Here is a 17,991-nt window from a genome sequence, read left to right as displayed (position 1 = left end):
TATTTAGTTTGAAAAGTTAGCTTATTAAAATAATTGCCACATGGTTTGTGTGTGTGTGTGTGTGTGTATATATATATGAAATTCTCATTAATGATAATTCAAATAACAATTACAATAACATTTAATAATTAAATTAATAATTTTTGTAATGTTTTGTTTGAAAGGCTAGTTACAATAATAAATGCAACTGGGTTTGATATTGTTACATAATATTCTAAGACATGCTAATTAATAATAATTGTAATAACATCTAATTAAAACAAAAATCAATATTTTAATAAATGTAACGATTTAATAAACGTTTGAAACAAAGTACAAATTAACATTAATTTTGTTATTTAATAAATTATTATACATTTTTATATTACTATTAATATAAGATATAAATTCCTAAATTATTATAAATATATATATATATATATATATATACACAATAATATTTTTATTTTAATTAACATTTTAATTACGTAATTTCAAAAAGAATCAATTTAATTTATAAATTCATAATTAAGTAATTTTGAATGTTTTCCTTGAAAAGTTTATAATACATTTGATAAATATCAGCGTGTTTGCTATTTATTTATTATATTGCATTTATTATATAATGCAGGCACATGCTAAGGACATGCATATACTTTTATGTGGGAGTTCGCAGGTTCTCCACCATCTCCACACCTCAGCCGTCAAACAGCTTGCAAGACATCACAAACGTGACCTTTAGGGAATACACTGCAGTGCCGTGGAGTAAAGGAGGAGAAGAGCAGCCACGGGTTGGAAAATAACTATATAACTAAATAATGCTAAGAGCGGTCATGAAGGAAAAAATAGCAGCCAGCCATCACTTCCTGTTCATCAATCGCCGGTGAGCGAGCGTGGCAGGCAGAATACGGCAAATGGCACTCAAACACGCCTCATGTAAATGCTAGCTGTGACCTAAAGCATGCTGGGAAATGCGGAAACAAGACTAGCGCAGTGCAGGTGGCTAGTCTAAAACAGATGAAAGTGAACATTCAAATGTAAGACAGAAGGGGCTACACTGTCTCTCTTGTCTTTTATTTGTCTGTTTCCTCAGGGATCGCTCCTCTGATGTGCTGAGAGGCAATGCCTACTGGAGCCAGACTGACTGCCTGTTCTGTCAAATCCTGCGCCGCCTCCTCTCTCACAGCCCGCATGCAGTGTAAGGTGGAAACACGCTTGTCAGTTTTTCTCCATTCCCACTGCTGGCGTGTGCTCTTCAACTGTCAGACCCCCGACGTGGGCCCCGACTGACAGAGCCTTTTCTTACAAATAGCTAGTGATGATTCATGCTTCCATTTCCAAAAGAAAAATGAGACAGTACAATCCACTGCAGATCAAATTCATGGCTAGACTAAATTCATACTGGCTATATTTGGAGACAAAAGTACATTGTCAGTTTCTACTTTATTAAGGCAGCAGCTAACCAAAGCGAAAGTGCTCGAACTACAGCGAAAATGTTTTCTCACACACAATTGGTTTTGTCTTATTAAAATATATAATATAATTTTATTCAGATAATATATATTGAATTGTTTAATTTCATCTCATTTCTTTTTATTTTCTTGGTTTGTGCATCAACCTCACCACTTTTTTAAAATAAGTTTATTATGCTCACCAAGGTGTGTACAGTAATATAGTGAAATATTATTACAATTTAAAATATATGAAATATATATTCTGTTTTAATATATTTCAAAATGTAATTTATTCCCGTGATTTCAAAGCTGAATTTTCAGCATGACTACTTCAGTCTTCAGTGTCACTTCAGAAATCATTCTAATATTCTGATTTGGTGCTCAAAAACATTTCTTATTATTATCAGAGTTGAAAACTATGAAAGCCTGTTTCTGCCACGGTATCAATAAATAATAAGATTTATAAGCAATAATAATAATAAACAATTGTGGATTTTTATCTCACAACTCGCAATTCTGAGGGGGGAAAAAGTCATAATTGCGAGATTTCTAGCAATAAATTTCTCAAATTCAAAAATTTTCTAGCAATTCTGACTTTCTTCCATTTTTTTCCAGTTTACATCTCGCAATTCATTCCACCACGGAATAAAAAAGGTAATTGCAAATTTCATAGTTCTTATTTTTTGTCTCAGAATTCCAAGTTCTGACTTTTCTTTTTTCCCACAGAATTGCAAGTTTATCTCAATCCTGAGTTTATATGTTGCAATTCTCAGAACTGCGAGAAAAAAGTCCAAAAAGTTGTAGTTATCTTTTAAGAAAGGGAAGTGGTGTGTGGCCAAGTATGGTGACCCATACTCAGAATTTGTGCTCTGCATTTAACCCATCCAAGTGAACACACAGTAGTGAACACACACCCAGAGCAGTGGGCAGCCAATGCTGCAGCGCCCAGGGAGCAGATGGGGGTTTGGTGCCTTGCTTAAGGGTCTCACCTCAGTCGTGGTATTGAGGGTGGAGAGAGTGTTGGTTATTCACTCCCCCCACCTACAATCCCTGCCGGACCTGAGACTCGAACGCACGACCTTCAGGGTACAAGTCCAACTCGCTATCCATTAGGCCACGACTGCCCTAAATATTAGAGTTTGCAGTTACCGCTTCATATTTTTTGTGGAAAATGTGAAGTTTTTTTTAAAGGATTCTCTGATGAATAGAAAGTTATTTTCTATTAAAATGTTTTGCAACATTAATGTCACTTTTAAAAAAATGTAATGCATACTTGCCAAATAAAGGTATTATTTTTTTTTTTTTTTTACAATCTTACTGACCCCTAACTTAAGAACAGTAGTGCATTATGTAAAAACAAGTCTTAACATATATGTAGTTTTCTTTTCAAGCAAATTGATCTTGTTTTCAGGATATTTAGATATTTTTAGTGGAAAACAAGTCAAAAGCACTGATTAAGAAAGAGAATTCAACCCAGTTACCGTGTATTTCTTGTTGCTGGTCAGCTGATCCCCCTCTCTCAGCCAGGTGACCACCGGCTTGGGGTTTCCGGAGGCAGTGCAGGTCAAAGTAATGCTGCCACCCTCCCTCGCCTCCACGTACTGCGGTGGCGTGTCCGAGAACGTAGGGGGCGCTGGGGAAGAAACAAAGACATGACAAGTTGAGTCCAGATTCTTTCATATTTAATAATCTCAAGTCTCTATGATGTAATTCAGGCCTCCTTTTTAATGAAAGCCTATGGTGTTGTATTGCCACCAATACTGTACATCTGATTACACTGGATGTGTAGAACTTTGTGAATGATGATCATTCCATTTCAGCATTATTCTGCATAATCACACTGACGTGTACCTATCTATCAAGTGCTAATACAAGTCTCTAGGTATATGCATTGCGCACTTTCAGCAATGAAATCCTAACTTCCTCTGCATGTGGGTCACCGTTAGTCTATAACAATTTTGCTTTCAACAGCGCAAACACCTGGTGAAAAACAAACAAAGCAAACAATTAATGCCTCTGAACATCTGTCCATCTGTGCCTACCATGAGCTTTTTCATCCACACTCCAATCTGTTGCAGGCTAAAGAAGAATAAAGAAGAATAAAGAATTCTAAAGAAGAATTTATAGCCCAAAACGTCTTGCTGAGATCAGCATCAAATCGCTAAAAATATATATTCCCTAAGGATGGGTCACAATAGTCAACTAATCCAACCACACACTAGTCCGCTGTTGAGGTTGACTAGTTTATTAGATTTTTTCATGTGTCTATTTTTAGTTTTGATATTTTTAGCGAGTGACTCACGTCTAAAACGTGTATAGTTAAGACAAACTCACCGTGTCTATCTAGTCATGAAGATGTATATTTCAATTTCAGCAGGCAACTATTTTTACAGCTACATTATTATTCCAAGCCACAATTAATCGCAGCAATGTATATACAATTACATATGATTAAGCATATAAATCATCAGTTTGTTGTTTTACACACATGCACACAGACATTATTTCATACACGACATAGTGAGATGCATAAGAAATCTTCAGACGCGCTCATAACAACAAAAGATAATACTTTATTGAACCTTTTCTGACAAGAAGAGTGTGCATTTTTGACGATCATTTCTGTCCAGTCTGCTCGTTTTATCTCGTTTAACTACAGCTGTCTTCGTTTTTTAGTCTAGCAGTGGCATCAGGTATGCCTTAAAATTTCAAATTGGAGCCTCTACAACATCGATTTGGGCACCCAACATCACAACAAGATGATATTTTAAGCTCCTTATGTAGCCGAATCTGCGCTGGTTTGAATGGTTATTTAAATTATAAATAATCCAAATTTCTTTCTTTTCCATTCCAGCACATCCTATACTGTTTTTGAATGTGTCTTATGTGAGCAAATCCTAAAAAAACTACAGTAGTTGTTTAGGCATCCCACCAAGTCTATTCTGACACTATGTTGTTCTGCATACCCCTGATATTGACTTTCTTTTTTTCTTTTCACCATTTCCATCTCAGTTTTTCTCTTAGGAATACTTGTTCATAAACATTTGAAGGTACTTTAAGGGACAAACAAACTCCATCACACACCTGCCCTACTTTCTGTACTTGTCTCACTATGTGTTTTTGGGAAATCTTGGGCTCACACAGCGAATGACAAACAGAAGACATATTTCAGAAGGCACTTGTCTGAAGGTCTTTCCACATGAACAGATGGTCTGGACAGAGCTCAGTGACTAGACGCTCAACACCTCAACTTTTCTCCGTGCTTCACAGCAGACTTTAACTTCTGGCAAGCAAACAACCTTCGTTCTCAAATACTGATTGATGTCTAATTAATAATACCGAAATAAAATGATTCAGGAAGACAGATTTCATATGCTGAGCTACAGAGTGTTCACAAACGAATTTGCTTTTGAAAATTATCTTCAATGAACCTGTCAAACTCTGAAACACAGATCTAGACGCACACAGACGCATAGACACTGATGTAGATATACAGTTTCTCATTGAAGTTGACCTCCATAGAGGGAAATATCTCATGACTAACCATTTTTAAATATTTCTACTGGCAAACAAGACAAAACTACTTATTTAAAAGATACCAAAGTTCCAAATTTTAGAAAACAACCAAATCATTTATCCTCATGATATTCATGAACCTTTATTTTTTCTGCAGAATCACACATAAATAAAAAAAAAAGAATATTTTTTTTATATAGTTAGCGTTCTTTGTGTGGACAGTTTGTGTTCCATAGAAAAAAAAGCATGGAGGTTTGAAAAGACATGAGAATGAGTAAATGATGACAGAACTTATATAGAACATATTTTGGGTGAATTATTTTTTGTTCAAGGGGACAGTGATGATATCTGATCCATTGTGGGTTCAAACCTGCAACCTGTAGGTTACCAGCTCACATCTTTAACCACTAGGCCTTAATATTGTGGTTTGGATTGACACTTAGTATCAGAAGCTAATGATCTGTGGCCACTGTGGCAGGATGCTCTGAAAGAGACAAGTGTGACGGCTGCACTGATGAAAGGAGGGCTGTGTGATGACCTGAGCATCTCCACAGTGCCACTACTGTTCTCTGAGCGGGTACATCTGCCCGGCTGACACCTGCTGGGAACACGCGGGCAGCCGGCCACCCTCTCACCCGTCCTGGCAGGAAGAACAGCCACTGCCCACATAGGATCCATACACAAGTGGATGCTAATATCGCCGGCTACAGGAAACCAGTGCGACTTTCTGCCCTTGTGAGGCCAGACAGCACCTGCCCCAACAAAGACTCTTTTGGACAAGTGGGGAAGTCTGAATATCAATGAACACCAGTGTTTCTTACAAAACTTTTAATATAAGCATACGCAGTGTGACTGAGTGTTCATATCTGTGATGCAACTAGAATCTGTACATTGAATAGTAAGTATTGAGCATATTATGCTGTGATGTCTCTTTCCAAAAATTTAAATAATGTGGCGGTCTCATGGTGCAGTGATAAACAGTGACTGTAAAACAAAACTAGGCAGCACAAAACAAAACTTAGTAGAGCAAAACAAAATTAGATTGAGCGAAAAACATTGTGGTGCAAAACAAAATGATATTGCAAAAAGTAAAACTTGACTGTTCCAAAAAAAAAACAGAATGCACAAAACAAAACTTGACTGTGAAAAACAAAGCCATATTGTGCGAAACAAAATTTGATTGCACAAAGCAACACTGTGTAAAACAAATCTAGACTGTGAAAAACAAAATTTGTTTGCACAAAATTTACTTTGCGCCAAACAAAGCTAGAATGTGTGAAAAAAACTACATTGTAATAAATAAAATGGATTGCACAAAACAAAACTAGGCTGCCAAAATCACAACTATATTGTGCAAAATAAAACTAGATTGAGCCAAAAAAAAAAAAAAAAAAGCAAAACAAAACTAGATTCCACAAAACAAAGCTTGACTGTGCAAAACAAAATTTGATTTAGCAAAAGATATTAAAAATGCAAATAAAATGCAATTCAGTTTTATTTATAAATTTCATGTGTGAATTGAAACGATACACTTTATTACAAACTACACACAGATGTTGAAGTTTATGAGTTTTGAAAAGCTATCTAACATCCACAGCATTACGTTATTGTTCAGTCAGCGAAAATGTGAACCAGCACCAATTTGGTGAAAAAGGCATATCATAAAAGAAAAGCAAGCTAAAGGTTGATGATTATAAAAAATGATTTTAGAGTTTAGTTTTTATTTCCAACAGCAAGACTTTTAAGTATCCACATAATAAATGCACATAAAGCATTTCATCACAAACTGACCAAGTCAGCTAATGGACTACTCCTTAGAGGACCATCTTTAAAGGCATGACAATGCATGCTTATTAAAAGTAATAAAATGGTCACATCCCATAAAAAACTGGCAAAATCTACTAGGAGGAGCAATATCTACCTCTATCTATTTCATTTCAGTCAAAGACTACCATGGCTGCTGGTCACACGTCCACAATCAAAGTAATGTAGTGAATTTCAAGCAGACATTATGTCGTTTAGATTGAAAGCTGGATTGCTTGCAAATCCGACCATGAGGCATTTAGCCAAAAGGCTATTATACGCACTTTATCGTAAAATGTCCTGACGACATAAAAACCACACACCATCTCCACGCCGCAATCACTGTTATTGACATTTCAGAAAGCACCTAAGGGCCAGGAGTGTGTGTGCGTGTGAGGGGACGTGACTGACTGAACCACCGAACTGACCGGGAATGCAAACGAGGGAGGGCATGAATGGCCGCTGTGGCAGTAAAGAGGAAATAGGAAGCCGTGAAATAAATCCTCACAGATGTTCGCACAAGCGCCACCCGCCACAGCAGCACAGGTGACATTTCTCCGGCTGAAAAAAGACGAGGCAGACACTGAACTCATTCACCCCGGGCCAAAAACACACACATACACAAACACGCACCCCGCATGCAATAATACACCCTTAACTTGTGCCTATCGCTCACTCGCTCTCCCTCCGCAGCTCTGAAATAGAGAAACGGATACTGTGCACTTTCCAAATAAGTCACAGTGATTTCTAAAAAGCGAACGGCTGTGGACTTTCAACATGGATGCGAGGTGCAGCAGACTGTTACCCTTGCTGGTGTCATTGTTTGAAGTTTGGAATATGCATGAGTCTCATCTCACAAGCATATGTTAAATATACAAATAGTATTTACGGAGAGCTGACAGCACTGTACTAATTATACTGTTCCTGTGGATGACACCTCAATGTCTGACAGCAGCCAAATAAATATCAGGTGCTGTTTCATTTCACAATGAATAATCAACATAACTGAACGCAGAGATACAAATAACCAAACTATGTACATCACTGCAGTAAACATGTACTCATTGCCATGTATCTGACTTGTACAGGAATGACAAATTAATTAGTATGTATGAAAACGGCTAGTCCTGCTCTCTTCCTAACTTGTTTGGTTTACTTCAGATGGTACTAAAGGAAACATCTGTTTGGGCTGGTATAAATATTTTTGCAAAGTAAAAACAGGTTAGGGGTGCAAAAGAGTGCTGGGGGTCTATGGAAAGGTTTACTGAAAAACAAAACAAAGGTAAACAAAAGAAAAACTAAACGAAAAAAACGAAGAAAGACGAAACAAAACAAAATGCAAGGTAAAATTCATCAAATTTGACTGAATGATGTACACTGTGCAAAACAAAACAATATATCAAAAAACAAAGCAAAACAAAAACAAAAATGGGATTTGCAAAACAAAACTACACTGTGCCAAACAAAAATAGAATGAACAAAACAAAACTCAACTGTGCAAAATTTGATTGCACAAAAACTACTTTGTGCAAAACAAAGCTAGAATATTTGCCACATTATTATTTTAATTTTTCTCAGTATAAATGAGTCTTTATACATGAAAATATTCAGCTGCCTTTATATTTGAGGGAGTCCTGCAAATTTCCTATTTGGGGGTCGCATTAAAAAAACTTTCACATTACAAATATCGAAAATAACTTTTTACTTCTGCTTGAGCAGCTTTTTAGAGACATACTTGTGTCTTTCTTCCAAATATACCGGTACCTCTTCTTGAGTAGAACGCTCAATCCCTCCTGTGCAATTTCAGCCAGGACGACCACGATCATTGACTGCACACTTTTATCACCTCCTTTCTGCTGCTGTTCACTGAATGGACACATATCTCACTTGAGGATGTGATTCAATAAATGGACTCTATAAAGGACCAACAGAGTTGCTTATCACCAACGTGCCAACACACAGCATCCACTAACGATTTCTCACCAACATGAGAAGAGACAGTGGTTCCTTAATGACGCCCATAATTATCTTTAATTCCTCTGCCACTGCAGCTCATTCATGTAAGGCGATGTACAGTGAGAATCAGTATGCAGTGTAGCCAAATACAAAAGACTCCAGTATTGGAATTAATCTACTGGGTCAGCACTTGATTTAAGCCTACAGCGCTGTTGCGATACTATTAATATGCGACCGAGGGCCTTTTGGATATTGACCCCCAGGCAATGATTACTGAGCTGTGAATCATGATAGTTTACATATTGTCTTAATGGATCGTACTAAATTCATCATCTAATAAAATGCAAACACTCCGTGGAGGAGATAATATATTTCCAGCGGTGCTGAACCATGCCCATAAATAATAAATCAGGCAAAATGTGATGTTCAAACGGAATGAGAGGGAGGAACATGACATGACCAAAGCCTTGAGCTACCCCAAATTTGCCTTTGTAGTTTGGCACCATGGAAGACATCTCCATTAGTGTAATGGAAATGACGAGGGCTCTGCCTGGTGAAATATTACTCTGTTTATTAGACATAAGGGCATGCAGATCTCAGAGCAGGCCGATAGGTTTCTTCTGAATGCTGGCCCATACCCAAAGGCTTATAATATTGAGTGTAGGCTTCATGAAAACACTTGACAAGCACAAAACAGGAAGTTTTGGCAGGGCATATCAAATGATAGCCCCTTTTATTTCTAAACAGCCAGGGTTTTGTTACTGTACATCACAGCCATGAACTCGAATTTGCTACTTGCTAGTCTGTTTCAGAAGGGATTGGTGTAAATTTGATTGGATAAAAATCTGTGTAGTGCAGGATGAGCAGGATCAGTATTTTTATTAATTTTCCTAAAAAATGTAAACATTTAGGAGTTAACTAACATTTACAGGTGCATCTAAAAAAATTGAATATTGTGAAAAAGGTCATTTTTTCTTGTAACTTTTTTCAAAAAGTGAAAGTTTCATATATTTTATATTCATTACATGTAAAGTAAAACATTTCAGTAGTTTTTTTTTTTATTTTGATGATTAGAGCTTACAGCTCATGAAAGTCAAAAATCCAGTATCTCAAAATATTAGAATATTTACATTTGCGTTTCAATAAATGACCATCCCTACAGTATAAATTCAGGGTATCTCTTGTTTTTTGAAACCACAATAATGGAGAAGACAGCTGACTTGGCAACGGTCCAAAAGACAATCATTGACACCCTCCACAAAGAGGGCAAGTCACAGAAGGTCATTACTGAACGGCGTGGCTGTTCACAGAGTGTAGAATCAAAGCACATTACAGTTTTTCTCAATTGCTTTGGCACATTTTTCGAAACAGTCTTAACATTCTCTAAACACAACTGTTTGCTGGAACTTCAGAACTTTATTGCATGTCTGCAAAATGTAGTTACTCATCCAAAACATTTCATTCATACTTCAAAACCTAGTTATCGTGTCAGTAATTTGGCCACCAAAATATAAAGTAGTTTTGTCATGGTGTGAGCCACACTGGTCAAAATGTTTAGTTTTTTTTTCACCATGACAGTCAACCATGGAAATTAAGGTTTTATAAAAAACAAATCTGATATTTGTTGATTAGAGTCAATAGTACATAGGGAAAAAAGTATATGAACATTTGTATTTATACAGTACATTTATTTTTGTACGAATGTAAAGTATTGTGAAGTGTAACAGTGCACTCTGTTACACTATAATTACCTGATGTAAACTATGGCAATAGTTTGGATGACAGTTACTGTACTGAAATGCAGAAGGCTGCACTTCTTATGTATGCCATATTTCCTTTCAAAAGTACAAATATACACATTACCGTATGTGGGATATTGATTGAAAGAGACCATTTCAAAATGTTTGAATTGAGGATATGGCCGATCTCCCAATTTTTAGCTGCACCCTTCAGCCATTGTAAGGCCATGATTGACAACATTATTTAATCTGATATGCACCTCTGTCCTTGGCCTCTTCTTCCTCTTCCTCTGTTTTGCCTCTGTACAGTTCCATGCATCCTTACTCCTCTTCTTCCTCTCGGCTGTTGTCCCTGATTGTTTTCTGGATATTCATCCATCATCAGAATTTGTAACTTTTGTGTTGTCCTCTGTCTATACATGCTTTCCAATTGAAGGGTCATGAAATGCACCTTTGAGCTATTTCAGAGAATTTGTTTATAATTGGTTGATCTATATTCTCTTCATTAGTGAGAGTTAAGATTCACTTGTACAATTCATGGCAAATTTACAAAAAGTCTAATAGAGATGTGTAGAAAATATGCTTGACAATTTATGACAACTAGATCAACCATTTTGCATTTAATGACTTATATGATGAACTAATGACTAGATGTTTTGAGGGGTAAGGCAATAGCACAGAGAACTATATAATACATTTTGAGCAACATGGCAATAGCAACTGATAATGTAGGAAACAGCAGACAAATGTACATAATCAGTTGCATGAATGTACCAAAGCAGTCACAACTTGTTCAAAAGAATGAGAAACTGCTTTTCACGAATTCACACTTACATATATTTAGCACGAGTTACGTAATGCGTATTTGGGGAGTATGGTAATACGTGGTTGGCGTGCTGTCCTGGGGAAGGGCTCTGAGCTCAGGAATGGCCCGAACCCAGAGTATCCCCCCCATAGTATGGTGAGAACTTAGTGATATTGGTGGAGAAGGGGTGGTGGAGGAATGCTGATAGACCGTCAAATGAGTGGAGGTATGTCAGCTGTATTTATATCCGTGGGTAGATTGACTTGAGTGCGTGCCACTTGTGTTTAATTAGGCTAAGTATCTGACGTGCTCCTCCCGAACTTTGTTAATAAAACATAATTTCACGAGTTCACACTTACATATATTTAACACGAGTTACGTAATGCGTATTTGGCGAGTATGGTAATACGTAGTTGGCGTGCTGTCCTGGGGAAGGGCTCTGAGCTCGGGAATGGCCCGAACCCAGAGTATCCCCCAAAAAGCAATGGGTGTAGGACAGCCGCCAGACTGAGATCCCCCCAAAATACGCACAAGAGATCTGGCGGGAGCTAGTTGCGAGGAGCGGCCAGTATTGCAGGGCCGGGGGAGCCTATGAGTTCTGAGGGAGCGTATTGGCATGCATGGTTAGGCCCCACCGGTCGCTGGTGTGAACTGCGTGGTTTAGGGCGACCGGTCGGGGAGGGCTCGAACCGAAGCTCAACGCTGTGCTCATCACATTGGGACAGGTGAGCCCTGCCCGCCGATGGAGGAGCAGCGTTGCCTGCAGTGGGATAGTTCACGGAGTCGGCGTACGGGCTCTACTGGCCGTCAGCCTCTGCTAATCAGAGGACAGAGGGCGGTTGTCTGGCCGAGGGGTCCCATGAAGCCTCCGGCTTGAACTCAATACTCCAACGTCGGACAAGTGGGTCCCATCGGCTTTGCAGATAAAAATAGTTTGGGCCGCCCGGGGAGGACGCTCTCACTACATCCGACGGGAGATCAAGACTCACGACATCGAATGGATGAGCCTCACTTGCGGGAGACAAACATAGGAGCCCACCGGGAGACCAGCGTCAACGACTGACACGAGATCAAGACTACGATGTGAAGAAAAAACCCGGAAGAGGAGAGCGGTGGAGGAGAGCATGTGGCTGGTTGTAGCCTGTGGCTCGGCGGCCGTGTCTGGTGGAGAAAGACCGATCCTAGGGCCGGCAGATTGGCCGAAGGATCCGAAAAGATCCCCAGCATAGGTCTCGTGGTTTGGACGGGAGAAGCTGAGTCTGTGATGTAATGGCAAGAGGTGCGGACCGAATGCTGATAGACCGTCAAATGAGTGGAGGTATGTCAGCTGTATTTATATCCGTGGGTAGATTGACTTGATTGCGTGCCACTTGTTTAATTAGGCTAAGTATCTGACGTGCTCCTCCCAAACTTTGTTAATAAAACATCATTTATGATGTGCACAAGTGACTAGATGATGTGGAAGTTGAACAAGTAGTTTTGAAAATCAAATTTCTGTTCTGAGAAATGCACCAAAGCAACTGAGAAAAACTGTAAATGCAAAGTTGACTGGAAGGAGGAAATTGGATAGGAAAAGGTGCACAAGCAACAGGGATGACCGCAAGCTTGAGAATACTGTCAAGCAAAGCCAATTCAGACACTTGGGAGAGCTTCACAAGGAGTGGACTGAAGCTGGAGTCACTGCATCAAGAGTCACCACGCTGGACTGTTGCTCAGTGGTCCAAAGATAAAAGTAAATTTTGCATTTAATTTGGAAATCAAGGTCTGGAGTCTGGAGGAAGACTGGAGAGGCACAGAATCCAAGCTGCTTGAAGTCCAGTGTGAAGTTTCTGAAGTCAAGAGATGATTTGGGGTGCTCTGACGTCTGCTGGAGTTGGTCCATTGTGTTTTATCAAGTCCAAAGTCAATGCAGCCATCTACCAGGAGATTTTGGAGCACTTTATGCTTCCATCTGCTGATAAGCTTTATGGAGATGCTGATTTCCTTTTCCAGCTGGACTTTAACACTTGTCCACAGTGCCAAAACCACTTCCAAGTGGTTTGCTGACCATGATTACTGTGCTTGATTGGCCAGCCAACATGCCTGACCTGAACCCCATATGGAATCTATGGGATATTTTCAAGAGAAAGATGAGAAACAGTCGATCCAACAATACAGACGAGCTGAAGGCTCAATAGTGCCTCAGCAGTGCCACAGGCTGATCGCTTCCATGTCACACTTCACTGATGCTGGAGTTTGTGCTAAAGGAGCCCCGACCAAGTACTGAGTGCATAAATTAACATACTTTTAAACATACTTTTAGATAACTTGAACTTTTCTGTTTTACAAATCCTTTTTTTGATTGATCTTAGGAAATATTCTAATATTTTAAGATACTGGATTTTTGACTTTCATGAGCTGTAAGCTCTAATCATCAAAATTAAAACAAAAAAAACTTTTGAAATGTTTTACTTTACATGTAATGAATCTAAAATATATGAAAGTTTCACTTTTTGAAATAAGTTACAAGAAAAAAAATTTTTTTTTCACGATATTCAAATTTTTTGAGATGCACCTGTAGATGACCTTAAAGATTAGAGACATGGGTAAAATAATTAACCGGAAATCAAATCATTACCTATTATTGCCCAGTGTACGACAAGAACAAAATATTGGCTCTAACAGGGGAGACTGCAATAACGTTTTCTGAGGGAAATGATGGCAGCAGACCTAGACCACAAGGGAGTACATTGCTCATTTCTGTAGCAAGAGCATGAAGGCTGTTTTTTGTTGGGTCTACCACACATATTAGTCACAGCAGCAGCCAGTCAGTGGTAAGAGACAGTCACATCCTCCTCCACTCCTCACAGCTCTGATTTACTGCTGATATTAGAAATGAATATGAAATCAAGCCGCAATTAGTCCTACTCCACCCCTAAAAGCAGACATCCATTAAAAACGAGGTGGAGGGGAAGAGAGCACACCAAAAGAGAGAGAGAAACAAGAAGAAATGCATGTCAGTTCGTCCTTCAGTGTATGCAGAGTGTCAAGAGAAACTCAGTAGGCTACATACATATAAGCAAAGCCTTATACACAAACCACTGCAATGAGTCAAACAACTTGAGATGGATGGAACGACATAATGAATGATAGATAGATAGACAGACAGACAGACAGAGTAGATAGATAGATAGATAGATAGATAGATAGATAGATAGATAGATAGATAGATAGATAGATAGATAGATAGATAGATAGATAGATAGATAGATAGATAGATAGACAAAACGAACGATAGAACGATAGATAGATAAAATGAAAGAACGAACAATAGACCTACAGAATGAGTGATAGATAGAATGACAGAATTAACAACAGGACAATAGAATAAGCAATAGATAGATTTAATGAGAGAACGGCAGAATGAACAAATGAGATAGATAGATAGATAGATAGATAGATAGATAGATAGATAGATAGATAGATAGATAGATAGATAGATAGATAGATAGATAGATAGATAGATAGATAGATAGATAGATAGATAGATAGATAGATAGATGGATAGATGGATAGATAGATAGATAGATAGATAGTGTGGTGAGAGTAGTGAGGTTCTCACCGTTGACTGTGAGGTGAACCCAGCTGCCGTTGTGGAAGGTGTCGTATTGTTGCTCCAGCATGAGGACCCTGCATTCGTACCAGCCCTGGTCTTCTGAGCGCACCTGGTCGATCTGCAGAGACGCTTTGCCATGCAGACTGGCTCTACCTAAAAGCACACAGGTAAAGAGGAAAAGATTTGCAATACACCGTCAAAATGTATACGCAATGAAAGAAAGCGGAACTATTATTCTCCCTGTAGTGTTGTTGCTTCCAGAACAGTTCAACCCAAATATTAGAGTGTGAGCAGCACATTTTACGGAGGACTATTTCTGTAACCAGGAATCCTAGCCTACAATGCTGGCTTGCACAAAGGCTGTTTCTATAAAGTGGGGCAATTCCAACTTTGCGAGGACTGTCTGGACCTTCTGAATCACAGCCTGTAAGTATGTTTTCATCTTTAAAAAATGAGTTTGGAGCAGTGTCGAGTAGCGCTTGTTGTTTGTTGTTTCTCCGATCACAAATGCAGACATGGTAATGTTTACGCGGCGCGATTACATAATCAGTAATTATGTCCCCACTGGATGCAACAAATGCCTCGTTTATTGTGGGTTTTATTGTATTTGTGTGGTCGCACAGGGACACAGCATCACAAGGGGGCGTAACATTTCCGTCTCACGCTTGAGGTATTTGGCCAATCACAACGCACTGGATAGCTGGCCAATCAGAGGACGCCTCGCTTCTCAGAACGATGAGCTTTGTAAAAATCTGCACATTTCAGAGAGGCGGGGCATAGAGGAGCAACAATAATGTACAGTATGTGGAAAATAATGTGTTTTTTGAAGGAATGTTGGTTTGGCAACTAACTGAATCAAGTTTAAGCTAAAACATTTGAAAAAAAACTGGAACTAGAAATAAATAAAAGCTAAAACTTGAATAAAACTGAAATAAACATAACTAAACCTAAATAGTAGTATTTAAAAATAAAAAATATACAAAATAAAAATAACAAAATTTTGAACAAAGTATACAGTAAAATATTATATAAACAAATATTCTTTAAACAATGCAATAGTAAAATAAGAAGAAAATAAGAACATTTTAAATAAAATGAAAATAAAAGCAAAAGATAAAAATAAAGGGTTTCTGAAAATATTAATATAAAATGTGTTATAGTTCTGAGTCTACTATATAAATAAATAACACTTGCACAGCTGTAGGGACACTTTGTATGTAAGACACTTTTTAAATTAAAAGAAGCAATATATACAAAGCAGCATCAACAAAACATCTCATTTATTAATCCATGAGGAGAATTTCAGAGTAAATTGTACATAAAACAATTCTTGCATACACTATCAATTTAAAGTAACAATTTAAGTAAAAATGGTTTTAAGATTTTCATTCTTGTGTTGCAGGAAAAGGCTCATTGAAATGTGTCACACATTGCTAATGTGAAGAATGTTGCAACCAAACAAACTGACATGACAGACAGCGGCATCGGTTAATGACAATGTAACAAATGCACTGACGTTAACAAACAAGCTAAACGAATTTCAGGGTCTACAGTATTATCTGCCTTGTTTAAAATGATTCTTACTTTGCTGTCACTGCATACTGCGCTCTGCTGAAACAGGAAATTTATGTTTTAATTAGCTGTCTGTGTAATATTGGTTGGTGGAGATTATTATTAGTTGTTATCTCCATGAAATAAAGTCCAGTATTGCCATTATGATTACAGTTAATCACTCCAGCGGGACAAAAAAAAACGCCCACTGAATGTTAAAATAGTAATTCTATTAATGTTATATATTATAAGTCTATGGAGGACCAAGCCTGCATGCATGCAAAATAAATAATATTATTTAATAATTTATTTATACATAAATTAGTTTATTCTCACATGTAATTCCAGATTTATTTATTTATACATTTATTTATTTCATATAGAAACTGTATTTTTAAGGTTTCACCAATGACAGTTTCGCAGTTCACAAAATGATTAAACGATATGCACCAAGCCAGCATAAGGAGCAATGTATAACATTACTAGCAAAGCAATCTTCCCTTGATTTCAGCCCTCCTACACTATGGAATGAAATGTGTGCTGTACTTGAAATAGAAAAGAACAAAGTATCACAGCTCACATCGTGTTACACGTTCTGTACTAAGAGGCTTAGCAACACCGACATTACAAATAGTCACAGAAAGTGAGAGAAATTTGGGCAGTCAAGCATTTTTCTGTCTGAACTAAGCCATTGCAGAGCTGGCCACTATCAAAATACAGCAGCTCATTTGCCTATTTGAAGACTTTAGCTGGGATTTAATGTTTTCGAATGTTCACTGTGAGTGTCTCAGACTCAGGCTGGCCTTCATACTTCATACTGCTGTGTAGTGAGCACTAGATATCATGGCCCTGGGATCACAGCTGCACCTGAGAGAGGAAACGGCAGGTTTCCAGAGCAGAAAATCAATACGGCATGGGGCAGAGGAGGCTGCGGTCTTGCAGTAAAAAAAATAAGGCCTTCAAAATCACAGCTATTTTCGTGCGGGGTGATAAAGTACTGATGGGATCGGGCATTGGCATCAAAGTTAGGACATCTTCACACTGAATGTTACAGCAAATAAAAGGTGTTCTCGAAGCCACTGCTATCAGGACTGCATCATCTTTCCCACTACAGGCTTAAATGACGTTCGGTGCCAGTGTATTTGAACACGTTTTAACATGTTCTATGCCAGAGTATTTTTTATTTTAACATGTGTTTTCTACTAATCAGATAACTAATCAGTAGTCGCATTTTAGTCATTTTAACCACCTCTAGTTTTTATTTGTATTTTAGTGTTTTAGCATGTAACACATATAGCCAAATATTAATGTACCTGTTTATTAACACTAAACCAGAATACTGTTTCTTGCGATTCATACAGTATTATGCTAAATAGAAGCAAGGATATCTTCATCTCGAGAACAAAGTAAATGAGACATAAAATTAACAAAAAACAAAAAAGGAGAAAATTACAAAATACATTCAGGTGATAAAATATAAACAAATTAACTCAATAAAATTTGTTGAGTACTGAAACTCTCAAAAGATCAAGGGAATTTTGGTTTCTGAGTTCATGACCCCTTTAAACTGTTGAAAAGTGACAGTAAAGATAT

At 37.8% G+C, this 17,991-nt stretch overlaps 1 protein-coding gene across 1 annotated transcript in view; it reads right to left on the bottom strand.

Annotated features, from left to right (window-relative positions):
• LOC306854610 (protein turtle homolog B-like) overlaps positions 1–17,991 on the bottom strand; it is a gene marked incomplete at its 3' end in the record, with an annotated part of 68,284 nt that overhangs the window by 28,036 nt on the left and 22,257 nt on the right. The window contains exons 3-4 of the mRNA XM_079392773.1: positions 14,854–14,996; positions 2,915–3,066 (exon numbers count right to left, since the gene is read on the bottom strand). Coding sequence (XP_079248899.1) covers positions 2,915–3,066; positions 14,854–14,996 — 295 coding nt within the window. The remainder of the gene's footprint in view (positions 1–2,914; positions 3,067–14,853; positions 14,997–17,991) is intronic.

Source organism: Barbus barbus (genome assembly GCF_936440315.1).
Source record: "Barbus barbus genome assembly, chromosome: 34".
NCBI classification, from domain to species: Eukaryota; Metazoa; Chordata; class Actinopteri; order Cypriniformes; family Cyprinidae; genus Barbus; species Barbus barbus.
This window is presented reverse-complemented; position numbering and strand designations above follow the sequence as displayed.